Source organism: Cygnus olor, chromosome 8 (assembly GCF_009769625.2).
Source record: "Cygnus olor isolate bCygOlo1 chromosome 8, bCygOlo1.pri.v2, whole genome shotgun sequence".
Lineage (NCBI taxonomy): Eukaryota > Metazoa > Chordata > Aves > Anseriformes > Anatidae > Cygnus > Cygnus olor.
In genome coordinates, this window is record NC_049176.1 from 22,450,447 (window position 1) to 22,473,364 (window position 22,918).

The window sequence follows — 22,918 nt, forward strand, 5'->3', positions numbered from 1 at the left end:
GAAATTATAATTCATGTTATTTGTAATTCAAATTATTTGAAAGCTCATAGAATTAATTGGAGGCTGGGGGTTAAACCCATTCAACTGTTGCTTTGTTTTGTTTAATGCCGGTAGCACTGGAAATGTAAACAGCAACCCAGTGGAACTATGAGAATAATAAAACCTGGCGCTTTCCAGCTGTAGATGCCAAATCCATTTCCAGAGCTGGGCAGTGCTGTTCTAGCTCCCTTAGGAAGGGAACTGAAGCTCAGCGACCTGAAGAGACTTGTCCCAATGATTCTGTTCCCTGTTCTGTTACTGTAATGCTTTGGGCATCTGATTCCCAGCCTTTAAAGTGTCTACAAGATGTAACTGACTGCCAGTGGAAGGGGGGGTGGGTAGAACCAGTTTCGCCAAGGGCATGATGATTAAACGAGGAACATAGGATATCTATTGCAGGCATTTCCTTCTGTGGGGTAGGCAATCACATCTATTTTCTGTGATGTAGGAGCACTTGCTTGTAGGTGTGTTCAGCTTCAGTAACTACAGCGACAGCAGTGAGGAGGAAGCAGCCCTCATGGCGCTCGCTATGAGCTCTCTTTCCTTCATACCTTTTACATGAGGCAGTGGTGCTGAACCTACAGCCCAGAGGCTGGCCCCAGGACTTTTCATCTGGCTCATTTCTGACTGTTATCTTCGCTGAAGGCTCACATCCCCTCCAGTGTTGGGAGGAGCCATGGGACTGTTGCTAAAGAGTAGAGCTATGAGCAGACTGTTCTGTCGTACTAGTTACCTGGCATATATTTCTCCCTGTCTGTGTCCGAAAGGTGTTGGAAAAAGGGAGAAGCTGAGAGCAGAGTTTGGGCTGGATAAGTTTGCTCCATACCCACCTTTCTGGAAGAACACTTTGTGGCAGCTGCATCAAACCTTTCTGATTTAAATCCTGGCTTAAGCAGCTGACACATCTGCAAGGGTCAGTCAGTATGAAGTGGAGAGAGGTTGGGTATTGTATCTTCAGCCCCAAATCTTAGAATTATGCTGTCCAGAGAGGGGGTCTCCCTGCCAGACAGAGATGGGTCGTATTGGTCTTCTCTCTTTCCAAGAAGTGACATGAAACTGACTCTTTGGGGTTCTCTGCTTCTGAAACTGTAACTCGTTCAGACTGTTTCATCTCAGTGATCAAATGTTCTGTTACTAATTCATCTGTTTTTCCCCCAACAGAAATGCCCTCAACGAGTAATGGTGAAAGCAGTAAACAGGAGACCATGCAGAAGACCTGTAAGAACAGTGACATTGAAAAGTGAGTGTCAAGTGGATAGCTTTAATTTCTTTTCTTGGTTTAAGAACCATAGGATGCCATGGGGCATTCCCAGCAGTGCTAGCCTGAGGGCAGGCATGTTTGAAGCTGTTATCAGTGAGGGGAAGTTTTGCTCTAACGTGAAGCCTCGTCTCTGAGCTGTTGTTGTCCTGACTTATCATTGCTATGTTCACACAGGGCCAGTGGGGAATTTTCCCACAGATATCTGCATGGGCAGGTACCCAGTGACTAGGGATTAAGAGCAGCTTCCAAATGGCTTCTCCACTGTAAACTTTTAATCTGTGTAAATAGATATATCCATGCTTCCCACCATATGTTGGGTGTGGTGGGTCTTCATATGTTGTATGGTGCCTAACAGTGCAGATCAGAGCTGAGGCTTTGAACAGGAGATAAAGATTCAAACCTAGTTTAACCTAACAAAAGCAATTAGCTTGTCAAGCTGTACTTAGACTTTTTGATTCTTCCTGCAAGGTTTCTGCTATCAATGTATCCATGGAATCCTGCTTCTGCTTTTGCTGGAGAATCGACTATCATTTATCTCAGTTTTTGTGAGGAGTCCTTCACATTGTTTCTGTTCTGTCTTTTCCATGGTACTTGCTTGTTCCACCCTCCATCTCTCCAGCAAGGGGGATCCCAGCAGTCCCATAACTTGGCAGGAGCCTCACTGAGAGAATTTCTTTTCCCTTAAAATGCATATTGCATCTCTGTATGGTTGCTCATGAAAATATGTCTCAGTTCCTGAGTTTGTTCTACCTGCAGCCCTTCCAGTTGAATTACAACCTTTGAGTCTCAGTGATTGAATGTTCGATAATGCAGGTGCTCCTCTTCATCTCCTTTCCTTTCTCTTTCTGCTAGCTGGATATCCTGCAGCCTAGCCTGGGATAGAAAAAAATGGTTTTATCTGCACTGTGTGCTTGAGTAACAACCTCTGTCCTCAGCCTCCTTCTGCAAGCTGCTTGACAGACTTCCTGCTCAGGCAACTTTGGACAATCCAAGCACACAACTACAGGCTCTTCACTGTTGTCATGGACTGTGTTATATTATGGGATTTCTTGAGTCACTAGTGCCCAAAATAAAATGTTGCCCCACGATCAAGTGAGAGACAAAACAGCTTGAATGAGGTGGAAGCGATGAAAAAATGTGGGGTTTAAGCAGGGGGCATTTACATTTTGGGGGGTGAGGTACACTGATAATTTGGGACAGGGAAGAATCTCATAGTGAAATTAAGCTGACTTTACAGAAGGTTATTTTGTTAATGTCATTTGTTCTTTTCCTGTCACTGGTCCTGATGCAAGAGATTGTGCCCCTTGTAGGTTGCAGGGTATCAGAGAGTTCAGGCAGCCTGGCAAAGTGTTTGTTCACAGTCGGGGGTTAACTGAGGAGACTCCCTGCTGCAGAGGAAACTTTAAGACTGCTTTGTGGTCTCGGCACTTTGCTTTTACAAGACGTTTTATTGGCATGTCCCAAACGTGGGCTGTCTGCCGTTTGATACTTCTCAGCGAGCAGACTTTGGCCACAGACTACGGAGCTGGAGAGCACAGAGGTTGGTGCAGAAGCAGCTTTGTCCTTAGAGTGAGCCAGCTGCTGCGTGTGTCCTGGTGGTAGGGTCTTGAGGATACATGCATCCCTTCTGCCCCGATCTGTCAGCTTTTGTCTCAGCCACTGCTTGGCTTCCCTTTGGGCGTCCTGCCTGTCAGGCCAGCGGCCCTCCACCCTCCCAGATCCACTCCTATTGAAAATCTTTAAACTGCAGGAGCTGAAAGGATTTGACATTTTCCAGAACACTTGAGCTCAAGTGATAAAATTGACATAGCTTAATAATCTGATCAAAGAGGCTTTAGCTAGCACCTTTTGAAGGATCCCAAAGTCCTTTCCAAACAACACTCTTGCCAACTCTGCTGTGAAGTGGAGGAGTGTGTGTGTGTTTGCACGTGTGCACGCACGTGTGTATGTGCACGCGCCTTGTTCCACAATAACCTTGCCCTGCTGAAGCTTCAGTGCCGCAAAAGGTGCTAAAGGTCAGCAAAACCCGATAGAAATTACAGGAAGAGCCTTAGTGTCTTGCTGAGTCTTTCCGATAACGCTGATTTTTTTTTTAAAGTAGCAGGGAGAGCTTTTTGTTTTAAGGGCCTTTATTTCACCAAGGTTCGGAAAGCAAGATGGTGTTTCAGGTGGAGAATTCCTAACTGCTATTTTTTTTTCCTTCTTTCCTTTGAGATTCGTGTGTGATAAATAGTTTCTGTCCTGCCATTTAAGGAGTCTGAATGTTCTGTGTGCTTGTCGGTGTAGAGGGGTTCTGTTAAATTAATTGATAACAGGGATCAGAGCTAGAAGCCTACAGAAAAGGAGGGGGAAGGGTTTCATACTGTCTGGCTGTTTCCCACTCTACTGCTGAGCCATGATATATGGCGACCCAGCCCAACAGGCTAAATTGATTCATCTCTAGTTCCTGTTTCTTAATCTGGAGCTAAATTGGTTTCATTTTTCTTGTTTTGGGTGGCGCTTGCAGGAAGTTTTTGGCAGCATCACTTTACACCATTGTTTGAAACTTCAATTTTTGCTTTTAAATCTTAACGTTATTGATTGGCATGTTAAGCCCTGCGTAGCAGCTGATTAGCATTTTTGAAAATGTTCAGAAGCACGTGGTTTACCACCTGGGTCAGCTGTGCTCTCCCTTCAGAGCAGTGGCTAATAGAGTCAGCAGCGGTCTGTGTATTGATCCTTACCTCGTAAGAATGCTGTTCCCTCCCCCTTCCCTCTTCCAAAAATAAGCCTAAGTGAGGAGAACGATATGTTTGTGGTTTTGTTTGGTTTTAATTCATTAGTACTGTACAGCAAGCCATTCTCCTTACGGCACGCAGCTGAAATTCTTTGCAAGTTACTTCAATCTAAACCCTGGTTTTCTTGGAAGTGTCTGGCCTGTCAAATGACCAGATGGGGCTCAGCTCCCCCTGCCCTGATGGCTGTTTAGCTCAGGAAGGTTTCTTGCCATTGACCTCATCTGAAGTAGGTTTGAACTTTGGGTGGCAGCCACAGGTAAGGAGAGGCCTGGTGCTGGGCCCAGCTCTCCTCAGCTAATCTTGCATGTCCATGCCGACATCAGGTGTCTGGGCACCACGGGGTGCTGAAGGCTGCTGGGGAGAGACAGGTCGTGTGTGGAGGTGGTGGCAGGGGCCCTCAGCAGATGGGCAGAGCTCAGCTGCTGAAAACTTCCTCATCTCAACGTGAGATGCAGCTTTGCTCGGCGAGAGCGGCCTGTCCCTAATTGCCCAGACCCCTGCCCCGACTCCTCCACGAACACCGTGCCCAGCTGAAGCCTGGCTGCACGCTCAGGGCCACCAGAGCGCCTTCCCCGCACAAGTCTTCCTCCCTCCTCCCTCTGAGGTGCTGCCCGCAGGGGCGCTGGCGCCATTTTGAAGCTGAGGTTCCTCGGGGTTAAAAGCCAGCATCTTAATTCAGAGTGCCAATGTTCAATTTTGCTTTCTGCCACCAGACTAGATTGCAGGCCAGCGAAAGAGTCTGGGTTAGTGGCCCACTGGGTCACCTCCCATTTGTTTTCCTCAATTTTGTGTTGTCATAAATTCATTCCAGCCCGTTGTGGTTGATCAGTTTATCTCCGCCGGGGCAGGGAGCGCTGCGAGCATGATATATGACACAGAGCATTGTAGCCAGCCTCTCCATGAATCACTCCAGCTGTTTGGTGTCAGCCCCAAAGCAAACAGGGCCCGGCCGCTGAGCGTTGACTACGATGAGCTCAGTATGGGAAGAGACATGACGTATGAATGTTTATTTAATAATTCTCTAATATTTCCAGTGAAGTGTGGCTGTGCCTTCTGAGGGGGGGGGTTGGCAGGAGGGGAGGAGGTTGAAGAGGGAAACTCTAATCTGTTGGGGTGGGTCATAAATCAGGCAGACAACATCATTAATCAGGGATGGGACAGAACTGGAAGGAGGTGGGACTGGAGCTGCCATCCTCAGTGGGAAGGGGGCTGCACTCTTTATTTTATTTTTTTTTCCGTAAAACAAATCTTGTTTCTGATTCCGTTTGGCCCCAGCAGCACTGCCCGCATAATAGCAAACCTGGATGCACGGCTGTTTAAGTGAGTACGCTACCTCTGCCATAAACCTTGCGATGAGCCTGCCAAGCATTAAATCCCTTTATAATTATCTTCTTTATATAACACTTCATGCTCATCATGCTTCATTGGATGAGATGCTTGTTGGGTTAAAAAGAGGGTCTGGGAGACAAAAAGCAATTGTTTGTTCTATTTTTCTCGTCTTCTCTCCCCCCACCCTCCCTCCCACACCTCTTTCCAAAGCAGCTATTTGGAAAGCATTGGCTCTGGAAGAGTGCTGGTGCAGGATCGTGTGAGGAAGCATCACTTAAAATTAGTTTAAGGGTGGATTCCTTGTGCAAAGAGTGAAACGTGTGAGAGCAGTAGGTGAGGTAGCTGTGTCTGGGTCTCAGGGTCTCTGCTTCTGGGGAGGTGGGATGAGACTGGAGCCTCCGCTCCAGCGTGAAGCCAGAGGATTAGCTCAGGCCTCAAAGGGAAGGAGCCATGCTTAAGCCACTATGTCACGGGGAAACAGAAGCTGTTGTGCATTCACACCAGAGGATAAGTGTTCCCAGCCCTTCGCTGTAATGTCACACCATTAATAGGCTTTGGTGGTAGACAAGAAAATCGTAGAGCAAGGATAAAATTAAAAAATTACTTGGAGTCATTAAATGACCTAGCCCTTTGTGCTCCAAGGGCGAACATGATGCTGCTGGTGAGGATCTGCAGCTGGAGGGTCTGGTCTGAGACCAGCCCCTGCAAACCTGAGACAAGGTCCAGGAAGCTGGACTGAAGCTTGGGGTTGTTGAAGCCAGGCCAAGGAGGCACTGCTGGGCTGAGTGCTGCTTGTGTCTCAGGGCTCGTGTCCAGATTTACTATGTATTTTTTAGGTTTGAGTTCTTCCTTTCACTAATTCAGTAGAATGTAATATGTACCGGTGGTCACAGTTGGAAGAGTGCATGGGCAGATGCTGAGGTTTTTTTACGAAGTGAGACATTCACATTACATCATCCTCCAGGTTGGGTGTTCAGGCTCTGGCGGTGGAGAGCTGGGCTGGGTTTCTTGATTCTGCTCCCTCTTTTAACTGTTCCATAGAAACTGGGTATGCCGGTGATGGTCACAAACTTTATTACAACTGTTCCAACTGAAATTCTGTCGCAGCTCACCACAGGCTAGTGGTTAACAAAGCCCAGCGAGGCAGGCTAATGGTAAGAGCTCAGACCTGGGGTGAGGATGGTATCTCTGTTCAGCACAGCTGGGTCCAGAGATTTAGTCTAATTCTCATGCCTTGGTGGAGTTCTTTATAGACGTGTATTTGACATCTTTCTGTAGTTTGTCTGTAATATTTTAAAGCTGAAGTGTCTGCTAGCCCAGGATGTTTGTCAGTGGTGGTGGCAGTAGCATCCCTGTCCTGCAACAAGTTCAAACCCAGGAAGGAATCTTCTTCCGATCTTGGAGGCGTAGTTTAGGCATCTTGCCCTCCGTGTCTCTTTGCCCTCCCCTTCTCTTCTTTTTTTTTCCCTTTTTTTTTTTTCTTTTTCTTAGTTTCAGAAATGCTGTTAACTTTAATTTGTGGAGTTGCTTCCTGGGAGTGAAAAATCGATGGGGGGCTATCGCAGTGTGAAATTCGACTGTCACTATTGAGCTATAGAGTTAGCAAGATGTCTCAGAAGGTAAAAAATAAATCGTGGCCCAGCAAGTGCTCAGCTGTGCTATTTCAAAGGGGATATGAGGCTGATGGTCCGTTAGAGGGTACTTCAGTTAGATGGATGATGATTCCCTGTGAAATATTGGAGTTATTCCATAGGTAAGAGAAACTTTAGCTTGTAAAACACAAAGCAGCTGCCTTCTAACAGATGAATTCTGCCCTTAGATGTGTGAGCAGCTTGTCAGAGAGAGGACTTGTCCCTAAAATTAGCCTGTCGTGTTTAACAATGTCTCTGATGGAGCATTTTGGATCCCGCTGTGTTCCTTCTGAAAATATTTTGAGGATGTGATTGTTTATTCACATCCCTTACCTACGCTGTAAGAATTAACAGGCAGGGATGGATTTTTTTATTTTATTTTTTTTTAGGAAATATTTGTATGGTGCCCAGAGGCTCTCAAGAGAAAAGTAACAATTATTTTTAATGTAGGCTGTGTTCCCTGTTTGGATGGGAATGTTCCTTTGAAAGGCAGAAAGGGGGTCATCTTGTGCCCCTTCCACTGCCAGTTTGCTGTTGCTCCCGTGCATCTGTTGGAGGGTAGCCCTGGCCGCACAGGCTGTCTGCGTACTGGCATTAATAGGGCTGCTGCTTTCTTTGGCACTTACTGGCCATTATCACAGAACTCAGTAAGTGTTTGTGCTGTGCCAGCTGCTGTGTGACAACAGGGTGTTGGATTACAGCTCTCGGTAGTTTATGCATTTCTTAGATTATAGTTAGTAAATATAAATATGAAGGAGTACAAAAAAAAAAAACAGTTTGCGTTACTTCTCAGCTAAACCATGTCTGGGACAACTGTAGAGCGTGTAATTTTCTCTTATGCTCATATGCACAGTTGTGATACAACTGAGGGGAGCTTACTGTTGCAGGAAAGAGTCTTAAGCTGTATTTAGCTTGGTGAAGATTTCCCAAAGAATGTAATGACAGAAGAATTCATTATGCTTTCATATCTTCTCTGCCTCTGTAACACAAAACCCAACAGTGTCACTACCCACCGTGTAATAGCAAGTGATGTAATTAACGTTGTTTAATAACCATGTTGATTTTTGCCCTCGCTTCAGTGTCAATGCTCATGTTTACTCACTCCCCACCACTGTGGCCAGTTTATCCTATTTATCCAGTCACTTCTCCTCCTCTCTTCCTTGTTTTGGACGGTTTCTGTCCCCCCGAAGCTGCTGTTTCCTACTCGGTTGCATAAGCGTTCCAGCCCTTCCCTTGGATGGCCAGCTCATGACCTGTCCTTCCTCTCCATTGCTTGTTTCCTTTTCCAGCTCCGGGACCACAGTTGGTTATGTGATACTAAAGTGCATTGGCCTCTTTTAATGGCCTCGTGTTTCTTTTTGAAGGCACGATTACCTTAAATGATGCTAATTCTGAGCCTTTCTTTCCCCGTGAAAGGAAACGGCCGCGGTGTAAAAGTTCTAGGCCGGGCAGCACAAGTTGTAGGAAGTTGTCTGGAGGATGTGTTATCACGCTGCCCTTGTGCACCTCCAATCAGTGCTCATGAATGGAGGTTCTGGAAAGCAGATCACCTCGACGGTAAAGCCCTTAAAAGGCTGCAGAGGAATCCAAGTGCTGCTGTAGTAGCATAGATATTTCCTGTTTATTTCGGCCGTTTGGAGGCAGGCCATGGGAGTAGAAAGCATTTCATTGTGCGCAGAGGCTGGCCACAGGACTCAGCCACATGTCCAATTTCTGAAGACTTTTTCAGTGAGGAATCTGCTATTCCTCTTTCACCTCGGGGATATTTTGTAAATTTAATTCCCTGATTGACCAGCCAAAGCTACCAATAATCCCAGACTACCTCCAGGCCACAGTAGGATGTTGGGCTACAGGAGATGTAAGTCTTCCAGGAGAGGAACAGTCTTGCCTGGCCCCATGTGGAGCTTGGTCATAATCCAAACTTGTTTGCTTGCGGATCAAGGCAAGTCTTGGTAGGCTGGAACCTCTAACCCATGTGCTTCGTTGGGGAGAGGAGCTGCATTTCCTATCTGCATTGCAAGAAAAATGGCCCTGATGTATGTTAAGAAAGGATCTGTGAAGGTGCATCGTGCATTCTGTTCGGAATACACGTAGGGTCACCAGGTTGAGGGTTGCATTTGGAAGGTGAATTGACGCATTAATGCATTAGATGTGCGTTTATTTATATTTAGGCATTCTGTTTAGAGAATTGTTTTCTAACTCAGCCAGTAGTGCCTCAATAAAACCTTGCTGCAGCAAAATACTCTTCCGTAGCATGGCTTTTTCCTTTATCACCAGTAAAGCAATGGGATTGCATTTATTTCCTCTTTGGAACAGGGGACATAGTCTCTAAATCGAAATCAGAATGACCCATGCATTCTTTCTCCCAGCTTTCATGTCGAACCATAATTGCTCAAATGGCACAGTTAAAATTTTGGCGCGAGCTCAGACTTTCACTAGCCGTCTTTTTAAATCAGTCCCAGTGGCCAGCAGATACTGTGTAGCCCTACAAATGCATCTAAACATGCTGACTCCCAGGCTCCTTCCATTCTGAATGATCAGCGGTGCCATCTGTCTCTGTTTTGATTGGGGCTGGGCACATGTGTCCCAGCGAAATGTGGGCCAAAAAAAAGAGAGAGAGAAAGAGCCAGTGCCTGAATTTACTTCCTGCTCCTGTAAAGACATTGTTGGGCTCTGTGTTGTAGAGGCGGAGGAGAGATGAAAGCATAATGAATTCTTCTGTCATTAAATTCTTTGGGGAATCTTTACCCAAGTCCCAGCTAAATGCGGCTTAAAACGCCTTCTTGCAGCGGTAAGCTCCCCTCAGTGGTATTGCAACGGTGCATGCAAGTGTAAGAGAAATAATTCTTCTGTGGGGGAAAAAAAAGACAACAGTTTTGGTTTGCATCAAGATGAAATTAGTCAGAAGCAAACTCTGGATTTGGCAAGCAGATGATGGTATTAACAAGTTGTGCAAGCAAGTATAAAATAGAGGCGCTCGTGACGGAGAGAGCCGCGGCATCGTCTGTGTGTGTGTGTGTGCCCTTGCATGCACCCCGCTCCAAATTCACAACTTAGAACACGGAAATTAGAATGGGGAACATTGCATTATTCATAACTTGGCAACCAGAAGCCAGGGCACTTTGCCAAAATAAACTATTCTCTATAATTACAGGTGAAGCAACATTCTTTAATATCTTACAATACAAAGACATACATTAATCAAGGAAAGAGGGCTTTTTTTTTTTCCTAGAGGACAATAAATAAGCATCCTTGCCAATTTCCTCAATACATGTGACAATGCTTTACAGGATTATAAGTCAGCCTTTTTAAAGGAGGTTAGTCTAAAAACAAATAAACCCAATAAATGAGATTTTTAGCTAAATAAAGGGGAAGCCAGCTCCTAAAGTGTTGATGGCTTGCCAGATGATTTGCTTTTAGTGCTGGCATCCTCATAGACGGAGGGTCTAAACTTCAGTTGGTATGATTTGACCTGGCTCTACTGATTACAGCTTTGCTGGGCAGTTTTCTACTGCTAGGGATGCGGCCCCTTCTGCTGTAGCCAGCTCATCTAGCGAAATAAAATCACAGCACATCGTGCCAGTGCTGTAGCCTGCACCTTCTGGGGCAATTAGCAGTCAGTCTGCCACCAGCGACTGACGCTCGGGTTCTTTCAGACTTAAAAATGCTTAAAATTTCTGAGCTGTGTCCTTTAAAAGCCACCTGTGACTTTCTGTTAAAAAGCTTACCTATCAGTTTAAGCATTTTACTTGCTGGTAGATACCTTTTTTTTTTTTTTCGCTTGTATGTTATGCTCTTGCACCCCTGTAGGAGGAGTAAGCGCAAAAGGCCTTCGTGTCCGTGTTACCTCCCAGCAGCTCACCGCCACCTGCCCAGATGTGCTCCCCGCGATGTTAGCAATAGTACGTGCTGCTGGTGGTGTTCGCTGAGTTGAAAGGGGGATGGATTCTTTCACCGGGTTGAAAACAACAAATGTTCTTGTCCCAGCAGACTTAGGGCTCCTTTTAGTTGGTGTTTGAAACTTGGGTAACAGGGAAGTTTTATTGAAGGTAACATACGACAAGGTGGTGTCAAGACAGCACTGTCGTGGTCTGCTGTCCCTCGATGCCCTTGTCACCAGCTTCACAGCAGCTCTGCCCAGCACGTTGCAGTGTGATGAAACATGGTCACTAGGCTGAGAAAGTTGCCCTCCCTCGAACACGTTGAAGGATTGTTGCAGTGAAGTGGTTGCACACTGATGTTGGGGTTTCTTTTGGATCATTTTTATCCAGTCTTAAAGAGGAGTGCCCCCCGAGGCACGTTGTGCACAGGAGGCTTCCTCTTCTGCAATGCAGTTGTGGTTATGGTAATTGTCATCAGTGGCTGTGGTTGGATATGGCCAGGAGCAATTTCTTTGCCCCTGGAATCTTACTTTAGCTTGACTCTGCCTTCAAAGCATCGACCAGTCTGTTTCTAATATTTATGATATGTAAGCTGCTAGTGACCTGACCTCTGCCCCCGGTGCGGGGAACTGGCAGGTACGTTCTGCTGGGATCAGGTCCTCCGCCTTGGACAAGGGAAGATAGTCTTTGTTTAAAAATAAAGACATTGCTCTCAGATTTGTCGGGGGACTGTACATTTTTCCCTCTGCCACTCTGTGTTTACAGGCGTATGAAAACAAAAAGAAATGTGCGAGGAAGAGAGAAGAAGGTCAGAATATCAAGTGTCAAAAGTAGCCCATGAAATTTTATTAGTGGTGCGTTTAATCAGTGCTAAGCATTTTTTACAAGGTACATACAAACAGTGGAACTGTAAAAATTTATGGAATGCTGTGTACAGTGTGGCCGTTTATGAAGAAAGGAAAATTTATATCCGGTGGAAATAAACCAAAGGGGAATGTTTTACGGAGACTCGTCAACAGCGGGGTACATCAGGTGGGATCTGGGTAAGGGGAGGATAGGGTATTCACAGGGGGTTACTGATCTTTGAGGTGGTTTTCTACCTCTTTAGCAGTTAAGTTTGCATCTTTCTGTGGCTCTCACACAGGATGCTGGATGCAGTGATGTATTACTTTTTTTCCCTATGTGATGGAAAGGAAACAGAAGTGAACAGCTGCTGCTGGTGTCTGGTACGAAGCTCTTGCTCGTGGGCTCATTCTAGTGCAGCAGTTCCTTGAGCAGCACTTAATATCCAGCTGGGAAGGGTTAACTGAAGCCAATCACTTTGACATCAGCATCTCTTTGTTTCCTTTTTGGTCCGGTATTTTGTTGATGATAAAGCACAGACTTAGTCAATTGAGAGATTCCAGAGCTGCAGAATCAGAGATAATTTAATTAACGGAATTGCTTGTGATTGCCCACTGGGACAGCGGGTAGGAATTGCTCGATTTAATTTGGAGAAACAAAGATCACATGCATGCTAATGTTTGACAAATAACCAGGGTTTGGGTTAAAGTTTTTTGCAAAGGGGAGGCAACCAATTCCCACGGGAGATTTCCCAGGACGTGATCGCTGAGTAACAGCTGAAATCTACAGATAGGTCCTTGTTCTCTCAGATGGTGTTTTTGTGCCTTTCTCCTGGCCTCTTACACGAACAAAGCAAGGATGTGCTCAAAGGAAGAAAGTTTGTTCTTATTTTCAGTGCCGTCAGGAGGAAAAAAAAAAACCGCTACGAACAGTAGGAAAAACATGTATTGGGCACAAAAACTGGAAACTATCGAGTGTTCTCTTCCCAGTCTCATAGACTTGCTCCCTGGTACCCAGCATCCACAACCATGACTGCTGAGTTGCTGAAGAGTTAAACACAAAGTCCAGAGAGAACTGCAGGACCAAGCTTCCTCTGCAAGGAGCCCTTCCTTCACGCTTTTGCTCTTGTGCAAGGAGGTATCGGCGAGGCTGCTCACACCTGCGTGGTCGGAGAAGCACCAGCCCAGGGCTCGAGGCAGAGCTCTTTGCAGCGGTTGTGCTCAGCAGGTCTCTCCCAAGGCTGATAAATGACGTTATCCAAACACGTCAAATCAGAGCAGCGAGGCGCAAAATTGCTAAACTAGTCCTCCCGCATCTAGCGTGAGGTCAAGGCAAAGCAGGGAGTAGGGCTGTGGAGCCTAATTCCTCCTACGTCTTAATCCCCTCTGCCTTCCTTGGCAGGGTAATGTGTACACAGCCTTACCCCGTCCGTGGAGTTTGGCTTTCTGACCCTTGCTCCACCCTGGCCTTACTCACCCCGTAAAAAATACTGCACAGCCTGCTCCCCGCTGTCTCCTCGAGAGCTCACATAAGGTGCGCACGCAAGAGGGAAGCCTGAGGGAGTTCCCAAGATTGCTGCTGCAGGAAGAGTCGCTCCTGAGCGATACTTATCTTTAGGATACAAGCAGCAGGTTGACGGTAAAATGTCACTAAATGGAATGGCATGTGTCCCAAGTGTGCTGGCCACCACGGGAGCCAGACACATGGGAAGTGACTCTCGTCTTTATTCCATCCCTGGAGGTAGTTCCAGTTTCCTTTATTTACTAATGTTCTCCCTATTTCCCTTGACCTCATTTCCTCCGGCTTTTCGGAAGCAACCATGCAATTATCGCTCACTTTGGGTTGACCCTTGGCCCCCGTGTCCCTGCTTGCTGCTGCTCCGGGAGGCTTTCCTGAAAGCTCAAGTGCAAAATACTCACTTGTGGCCAAAAACCTCTCTCGTGAGATAGAAGCTGATTCTCGAGCACCATGCTGTGCATCAGGATTTGTCCTGAGAGCACGCTTGGTACGGAGAACGTGGAGTTTAAAGACGGTCACAGCCGAGCTTTGATCAGCTCTGGGAGATACTGCTGTGGCTAATGTTCCCTCTCTTACCAATGCACCCCAGTCTTGTTAATAAATGTATATTTAACAATGTCTGGAGCGTATGAAGTGATAATAACTAAATCAATACCTCCCACATTGATTGTCCAGGATCCCTACAGCGTGACGCACGCAGCGGTGCGGTAATTTTCCAGCTAACTAGCACCCTGATCTACAGCCCTCCTATTGATTGGCCGTTGTATCAGGCAGCCTCTGAGCGTTATTGCTTATACCTCTATTCAGCCTCCTTTTCTGATTCATTCGTTTATTACTGGACAGGTGCGATTATCTCAGAGACTTTCCGAAATTGGCTGATGGGGGTCAGCCATTTAGGCTTCTATAAACAAGCCATTTTGTATCTCCTCTCGCTGTTGCAGTGGCAAATTTTTCCTTTTCAAGCTTTGACTGTTACTGGGCTAGGACTGGGGATGAATTGGCCTTTGCTTGAATCTGCTCAAGGATTCCTTTTCCCTCTCCTTACTGAGTTGCCAACCCTTCAAAGGAGGAAGCATCGTTGCACAGATAGTAATAGGAGAATTTATTAGGGGTTGAGGTTCCTGCTTGCCACCTGCTTCAGGCAGGAGCCACACTTGCTGCCTTTAAAGTTCTGGTACCATCGTGCATGCAGAAAGGAGAAATAGATTCCAGAAAGTCAAATTCAACGGCAGCCTTCATCCAGCATCAGCTTGTTGACAGGCCAGACTGGAAGGGAAATGATTTTCTCATCCCACAATAATCTTCAAGCTATAAATAAATAATTCTGTTTCTCCCTCAGACAAAACTAACAGCTTTCTGCACTTTCTTTGAAAATACTGACAACTCTCCCTTGAGGGTCAGAACCCAAACTGGGATCTGATGATAATTTATACCAACAAGTAGGAGCAAGTGGATATTTCACAGCGGGGAGCTCTGTTTCCTACAGAAGCTCTTTCATTTTGCTCCAAAGAGTATTTATTGATACCAAGATTTGAATGCAGTGTCCCTGTTCCCACCCACTAGGCTATCATGGGACCTGTATTTCTTTACCTTTTTTTGTCGTTTTAATTTTTTTTTTTTACTATTTCCTAGTAACTCATTTGCAATGAATCTCCATCTGATTAAGGTCTCTCCTCTGAAGTCCCAGTTAGCTCATGCAGTGCGTGGTCTGCACGAAGGTAGGAGTGAAGCTGGAGGAGCTTTACAGCACTGCTACTTAACCACATGCACTCCTGCAACCCCAGTTTCTTCTGAAGTGTCATAATTAGAACAATCATCGAAGATGTTTTTGACTAGCTCCGTTTCCAGTGTAGTGCGTAGCCGCTTGCTTTACTCACAAGACCAGGAATTTGATCTGTTCAGGCTGTGTGGGAGACACCCCAGGTCCCTCCCTGAGCGCTGGGGACAAGCGACTTAACGAACAAAAAAGGAGCAAGCGAGTGCATGCAGTGCGAGTGCTGAGCTTGCAGCTCGCTTTATTGTTTGTAGTAATTCCACTAGACCCAGGTTTTAGCTACCTGTTGATGAATTATCCTCTAAAAAGGCGCAACACATGGGTGCTACTGGGGTTTATGTTGTGATTGACGCAATTTCTGGTGGCGAGGTATTCTTCAGGTTCTTCCAGTGTCTGCTTGGACAGGCCTGAAATTCACTGAAGTAAATGAAAATTGCTGTTTTCTTTTGTGTTTTTCTTTTTCCACGAGGGTGACAGCCTTAATATCAATGCAATGCTCTTAGAACCTTTTCTGGGGAATGCTTGAGGGCCCATCCCTGTATCTGCACTGTGCAGGAATCAGATTTTGCAGCATGCTGGAGTGACACATCCTTGTCCGTAATGTTCCCTGCATCTCATTTGCTAAGCATTCCTGTCTGCCCTTGCTTTTAGGTTGGCAGCTTGCTTTTCTCACCAGCCTTGCAGAACCATGAAAATACACTTGCCTGCCCTCAGCACAGTGCCTCTGTGACAAAAGAGATAATGCTGCCCATCAAAACTGACCCTAGAAAATGGGAAAGCAGAGGTTGTAAAGCTGCGTTTATAGCTGCCTGTTGGTATAGTGTCTTTTGCTTTTGGCTTCTCCTTCTTTTCAGTATTAGAAACCAACGAGCTAGGAGGTTGTTTGATGCAAAAGCACTGTGTCGATCCTCCGTAATGAGCTGATTTTGTGTTTCGCAAGGTTGATGGTCAGCAGAGGCATCCATTCTCTAAGGGGAAGAGCAGCTCCTATTGCCCACACAGAATTAGCTCACCAGCACACAAAGCCTTGTCCAAAGCATTTGGCCCGAAGAAATCTCTTACAGGAGACAGGAAAGGAGGCAGAAAAAAATAAACAAACAAAAAAAATTCCATTATTTAAGTGTCTATGTCTTGCAGAAACTTGCTTTCTGTGAAGTTGGCAACCCCAGCCCCGTTGTGTTCTGTCATGACGTGTTTGCAACTGTATAGTAGCAGACCTCAAAGAATTCACACTGGGCTTTTCAGCAACTCTTTTCCAATGCAAGTTTAAATGTTGCAATCTCCTGTGCAATACCTGCTGTGAGATCCTTTTTCCCTGAACTCTCAGCAATCTTGTGTGTTCAGTGATGCTCACTCTCTGTCATCTTTTGCAGAATTACAGAAGACTCCGCAGTGACAACATTCGAAGCGTTAAAGGCTCGTGTCCGTGAGTTAGAAAGGCAGCTCTCCCGTGGGGACCGCTATAAATGTCTCATTTGCATGGTGAGTAGCACTCCAGTTGTGGTAATGAATCAGAAATGTTTTGGTATCTTTGCTGAGGAGGAGAAAGCTTTTCTCCTTTTTCTTTTTTTGGGGTGGGAGAACTCGCCATCTTCCCTATACACCAAGAAGAGTCTCTCTTTCCTTTTGAATATAGGTGCCAGGTATTAGCAATTGCAATTTCCATACGTATTAGATTGCTCTCCACTTTTGTAGCCATCCATCTGTATCAGAGGCCAGAAAACCCCAGCTTTGGTAGACTTTCAAGCTAACTCTAGAAAACTCCCAGATATTGGTGTTCTCTTCCTGCACGTTCAAATTTGTATACGTAAAAGAGTAGAATCCATATGATGACCACTGTATGATTTGAGACCAGGAATGTTGCCTGAGTGTTTGAAAGTTGTCCGTGTCCTGCTTGCTCTGTGTTGAACCTGTGGCCTCCCTAAAGAAAGGCAGCAGCTCCCTCTGATGGTCCGAGCTTGCAAAGCTTTGCATCTCCTGTTACATTTTTATTCTGCTGATAGCAGGAGAAAATTCTGCTTGGCAGAGGGCTCCCTCTGCAACTTCAGCTTGATGCATGGTGCTGTCTCTCCCGCTCATGACTTGTAGGTATGGGGATAGCAGTTCCCATATCTCATCCCATAGAAGGCACGACAGTTTGCTGCTCATTTCCAGAGGTTTAGTAGCAATCATGGAAAACACTTGAGCGTGCGTGTCTGCTGAAATAACATCAACGTTCTTGGGATATAGTTAAGCTGTTGCTGCAGAGAAGGGAGTTGTGATAGGGGTTAATCTTACCCTGTCGCTGTTTTGTTTTTTTTTTTTTTAATATGATGTGGTGACCTTTCTGATGGGAATAATGGCAGGTGGCCACAGCAACTTCAGATGCTCTTGTGATAACTGTGCTGAGCCAGGTCACCACTTGAGTGGATTATGGGCTTCCGACAGGAGTTCTTGGAAGCCAGTAAAATGGACTGCAGGAGACTTCTGCTTCTGCTACACAAACATTGCTGTCTCTGCTCAGTTCTTACGTGCAAAGTCAGCAGACGTTTGTTAACGTAAGACCCTCTTAATTCTGCTTTGTTTTTCCTTTGCCTCACACCTCATGGTAGGCCAAGATCAGATGTGCGCTCTCTTTCTATGCTGCTAGGTCGTCTGTAGTCTGACGGCATACCCACCAAGGAGGGTGTTGTGATGGGGCTGGGAGCAAAGAATCAGTAGATCCCTGCTGTGGAAATAACCTATTTGCTTCTTTTCCTTCAGGACTCTTACACAATGCCCCTGACTTCCATTCAGTGCTGGCATGTGCACTGTGAAGAATGCTGGCTGCGGACTCTGGTGAGGCTCTTGGCTACTTTCTAATTGACTTACAGACTTCTCCCTTTCTTCTGGGATACTTTATTTTAAATCACCGTGGGGAAAGATGCCTTTTTGCTTTATTCTAAACAATTTGAGTGCTGTGCATGCAGACTTCCCGGTCTTTGCCACTTAACACCCCGTCCCAGCTTTGACTTCAGTGAGTTTTGTTTGAGTCTTCATTACCAAGGTGCAGTCCTGCTCATTGCTTGCTCCTCTGCTGCTATGGGGAGGTGTAAGAGCTCTGTGCTGGGTACAACCTTGCCTTACAGTAATGCCCTGGGAGGCATCCACACAGAGGTAAGGCTGTGGGAATGGAGGCCAAATCCCCTGAGGTTTCATGGAATGGGTGGCTTCTGGGAAACCTAATATTCACCTGAAGGAAAGGGGATCATCTTCAGGAAACACAACACGGACAGGAGCTTTTATGAATACGAATCTGTGTTTTTCAGGTTATTTAAAATAGCACTGTGCAGTTTCCAAGCATATCCCATACTCTTTGGAAGATTGGGGATTACCTTGAACGTTGAATAGGTGACCCAATGCAGTAGTAATTTATATATGTGCTGAAGGACATCAGGTTGAAATTTAAGGTGTTATTAAATAAAGTGTTTTCCTTTCCTTTGTTAAAACCATGGGCTTTATAATCAGCCTTTCATTTCCCCTGCGCAGCTGATTTTCAGGCTCTCATTTCACTCAGGTTGGGGAGTGGAAAATAGTCAGTGGTGCTTTCTAGTTCTCTTGTTAGCAAGATGATACAGTGTTGGGTTGCAAAAAATGTAAGGGAATGCCACTCCTAAAAACTGTTCCTGTAAGGCATTACAAAATCTGCTTTATGGAACACGTTGTGCGCTTGGAATTACGATTAAGCCGATCATGCTCCTTTAAATCCTGCCTATTAAAAGTCTTGTCCAAGAAAAGTTACCAGGATGGTGAAGTGCCTGTGGGCTTGAGTACTAATAGCAACTCAATAACTTGGCCATCCCTTGGGCTGTATTTTATAGGTCTTCAGCTACACCCCATCACTACTTAGATTATACAAGCTTTTGTAAACATTTTAGCAGCATGTTATAAAAGACACATATGTGGCTACGTAGCTGTGAGGTGTTTGGATGAATGTGTGCTCTGCCACCTTTGCTAAGTGAGGAGTAATCTTGTTCTCCTGCGGTGCTACAAGCAGAGGATAAAACGCTAATTTCTTTTTCATTTTCTTTTTTTTTTCTAAAGCCTTTGCTGTCTCTTCTTCCCAGCAGCCTTAAGCGATGTTTTAAATCTGTCACAGCAATTTCCAATTGTTCTTAGGCTCAGCAGCAACTTAGTCCAACTTCAGCCAGGCCCCTTTGTTTCGTATAGGGTGGTCACCGCTGCTGATAAGAACTGGAAAACCTCGCTCCAGGCGCTACGAGGTTGGCATTTACCCTTGCAAAGGGGAGCGACCTCCCCTCTGGGTACCTGCGAAAGGTGGGGAGATTGAGCTGGCTCCGTGCTGCCCGCACACGGCTCTTCTGCCGACCGCTCAGGCGGGATGGGAGCAGTCCAGCACAGCATCGTATTAGGACTTGGCACTTGCATAGGGGAAGCAATTAATAAGTGGCTGCTCATGTGTTCTCCAGCCCTAGCCTCTCCCTGCAGCCCCCAATTTATTAAACCAGGCCGTTTCACAAGGCGTGCTTGCACTCTTTTTCCCGTCTCAAAAAAAAAAAAAAAAAAAATCTCCCAGCCTGGGTTCGCATGTTTCTAATGTAACCATTAAAATGTAGCCCGAAGACAGCAATAAAAACCCTGGAACGCCTTGGTGCTTTTGTGTCTTGATCAAAGTCAATGTGTGTAATCTCGTTAAGACTGCCCTCCTTCCCCCCTCCTTTTTTATGAATTTAATGGCATACAGCAGCTGGGCTCAGTGTTTAATGCTCACCAACCTGCATTGTTCTAATTAAGGTATCTCCTTTTATTTCGGGCACAAAAGAGACTCTTGTTTTTTTTTAACAAGCGAGGAGCTGTGGGATAGTGTGTGTAATAATCGCTGCTGTTACCTTTCCCTGGGTATAAAGCTGGCTCCCCAGCGGGGGCAGGAGGGGGGATCGGAGGGAGCCTGCGCGTGCAGCACACATTGAGAGGCTTGGCCGGGGGGAGAGGGGCAGCGTTTTTCTTCTGCTGTGCAATAAACAATTTGTTGGAGTTAATAGGACTTGGGGCGGGTGGGTAGCGGCGGGCTTCCGGCAGCTTTTGAACATTCTGGAGACCTGCCATCCCTGCTGCTGGAACGTCCTGGTCCTCTCGTGCGCCTGTTTGATATGCGCAGCCGAGATCTAATATCGAGTTAGGGCACGAGTGTGGTTGTGCAGGGGAGAAGGAGAGCTGTACTGAGCATGGCCTCGGAGCTGGAGGCTCACGGTGCCCGGCAGCACTTGTAACAGGGTGTTGAAGATGGGATGAAATTTGATGCTCACATCTGTCTACAGAGCACAGGAGGTAAAATGGGTTTTTAAAAGGTTTAGGGTTTAAGTATTTTCTAGGGTACAATACTACGATGATCTGAGTATCGCTGTCACCCTCTGACTTCCTTGGTGTCTAAGGGCACTGATGAGGATTAGATCTTTCAAGTGGCTTTCTGAAAACAATTTTTGGACTTCTGGCTCTTGACATCCAGTCCCAGATTATTACTGCTCTGTTGCTCAGGGAGAGGGGGAGACGTTTTTAACCACTGACTCTGCAAATGGCTGCTGGGCTCCCTACCTTAGGTACCGTTATACAAGAGCTCAGTGCCTCAAAGCAGCTCCAGGTCCTGGGGATGGAACATCCACCAGAGCACACTCCACCTCTCTCTCCTATTGCTCCGCTGCATTAATGTGGAGAAAAGGCTGGGGTCGTGGCAGCGTGCGGGCCTGCACAGCAGAAGGGGGCCCTGGAGAAGGTTTAGGAGAACAGAGCGTGGTGGTGCTCGTTGAGTTAGCCAGCACGTCAGTGCTAACAGATGATTGCAGACAGCCCTCGTCAGGGTGGCCTTGGAGAAAGGGAGGAACCATGCCTTCGTCCAGCATCAGGACAGGATGAATAAGGGGTTTTCTCTCCTTCCACTTGCTCCATGAGCAGAACCAGTGGGCCTGAGGGCTGTGATCCTGGGGCCACACAGGCTTAGGGTGTGCCACGTGCACTGAGCAGCTCACCAGACCGATGAACCTGCTGCTCCCTGCTTGCTGGTTGTCTGTGGCACTCAACACAATGCTGGTTCTTCATTCATCCTTACAGTGTAGGGAGAGAGCTAGTGACAGCTTCAATTTACACAAACCAGGACACAGGGCTTGAGTGACTGCTGTGATCCCTTTTGGGAACCCCCAAAAACGTGCAAGATTTTCAAAACCAGGAGAGGAAATGGTGTGGCAGGAGGGAGGGTTCATTTCCCTGAGGTGGGTGCCTGTTCTCAGCTGGTTGCTGGACTGCTTCCAGGTGTGTGGGATCAGTCTCCCTCTGGAAGAGGTTTGTCTGCCCCTTCTCTATCCTTTCCCATTAACTGAGAGGGACCCTGCAGCTACTCGTGGGTGAGATTCATATTTTCCTGTTCTTGGGAAAAATGTTCTGACAGCAAAGGTTGGCAGCCTGCTGCAGTGCTTTTCTGGGGAGGTTTGGAGCCGCCGTCCGTCGAGGTTTGGGAGAACAGCTTTGATGCATGTCTGTCAAAAGTAATGCACGATGAGGTGATCTTGCCAGGGGAATGGGTTGGTGAGTCTTGAAGTCCCTCTGAGCTGTGATTCTGTGACCTCCCAAACCCCGGTATCCTTCCGTACGGAGTAAGTGGAATTAAAAGTGAAGTCAGACCGCTGTTTGTCAGCGGTTAGAGCTGTTTGTGGGTGCAGGCATTCAGGGGCTGAAGGGGCAGGTTTGTTTGAGCAGGCGGGGTTTACTGAGTTTCCACTCTTGCCTATACAGCCAGATCCAACATTTCCCGTGTGCGTGTGCTGACCCCAGGCTTGTACTTGCCCGTCTTGGGCTTATTTGAAAATGACGACTGCGAGAGCAGGAAAAAATCACTTTTAAAAAACCACCTTCATCATGGAACGTGCTTCCAGGGGATCCATCAATAGACACGTATTCTCCGCAGTTGACACATTTATATCTTTGGTAGATTACACTGCTAGGTTTTTAGCCTTTTAGCTTTTTCTAGGCTATAATACCGTGCGTCCCATGCGGGCTGGAGTATTTTCATAAGAAACGATGCGGACAGAGAGCAATCCTTCTAGGTGATTCCTTAGTGCTTCCAGCAACGTGGGGACTTCTGAGTCAGCAGCTGCACGGAGGATGCTGTGCTTGATCCTTCATGGCCCTATCCGCCACGAAGCTGTCTGCTTCCTTATTAACCTGTTTCAGTTTTGGCCTCCAACGACCTGTGGCAGTGAGTTCCGCTCTTTGGGGGGGCTCTGTGAAAAAGGATGCTCTCCCGACCACCTTAACCCTGCACCTACAGCGGGAGGTACCCCACAGCAGCAGTGACGAGCGGCTGCTTCTCTGGGAATTGGCACCTGCGGAGAAGCTGCTGCTTCGTTTGCATTCATGGGGGGGAGAAGGGCCTTGATTGAGAACTGGATCCTGGAGTTCAGTTCCTCTCCTGGCAGAAGCTGGCTCCTGGTTTAGGCTTCTCCTGTCATCTCTCTGCCTTGGTTCTCCTCCCCATAAAACAGCTTTGAAGCCAGGCTCGATGGTGGCACCGTGTAGGCGAAGTTGCTCTGTGTACGTGTTCCTTTCTTCTCTGTGCCTGGTAGCACGTTCTGCTTGGAAATTGCCCATTTTTAGGCCCACAGGACAGCGGGAAGTGCCTAAGCCCTTCCTTTTGAGTCTTGTTGCTTTAGCCAATTTATAGCAGACGTCACGCAAGTTGGTTTTTTTTTAAGAGGCAACTTTAAGACAAAATACTCCCAATCCTTCCTGGCACCATGCGAGCCCTAATGACTTCTCAACATCTCAGCTCTCGTTAATGTATTTTTCAAACTACTACCCCAAGTGATTAGCCTGTATTGTGGATCAATCACTTGCCA

At 46.5% G+C, this 22,918-nt stretch overlaps 1 protein-coding gene across 9 annotated transcripts in view; it reads left to right on the top strand.

Moving 5' to 3' along the window:
• The window catches only part of RNF220 (ring finger protein 220), a 193,299-nt gene that overhangs the window by 167,152 nt on the left and 3,229 nt on the right, over positions 1-22,918 (top strand). For 7 of the 9 annotated variants that reach the window (XM_040565944.1, XM_040565950.1, XM_040565952.1 and 4 more), the window contains 3 exons: positions 1,201-1,279; positions 16,427-16,535; positions 17,796-17,870. In XM_040565944.1, the coding sequence (XP_040421878.1) occupies positions 1,201-1,279; positions 16,427-16,535; positions 17,796-17,870 (263 nt within the window). Of the gene's footprint in view, positions 1-1,200; positions 1,280-16,426; positions 16,536-17,795; positions 17,871-18,340; positions 19,208-19,241; positions 19,680-22,918 lie in introns of those variants that run through there. The other 2 variants (XM_040565947.1, XM_040565948.1) reach the window with 2 other exon arrangements.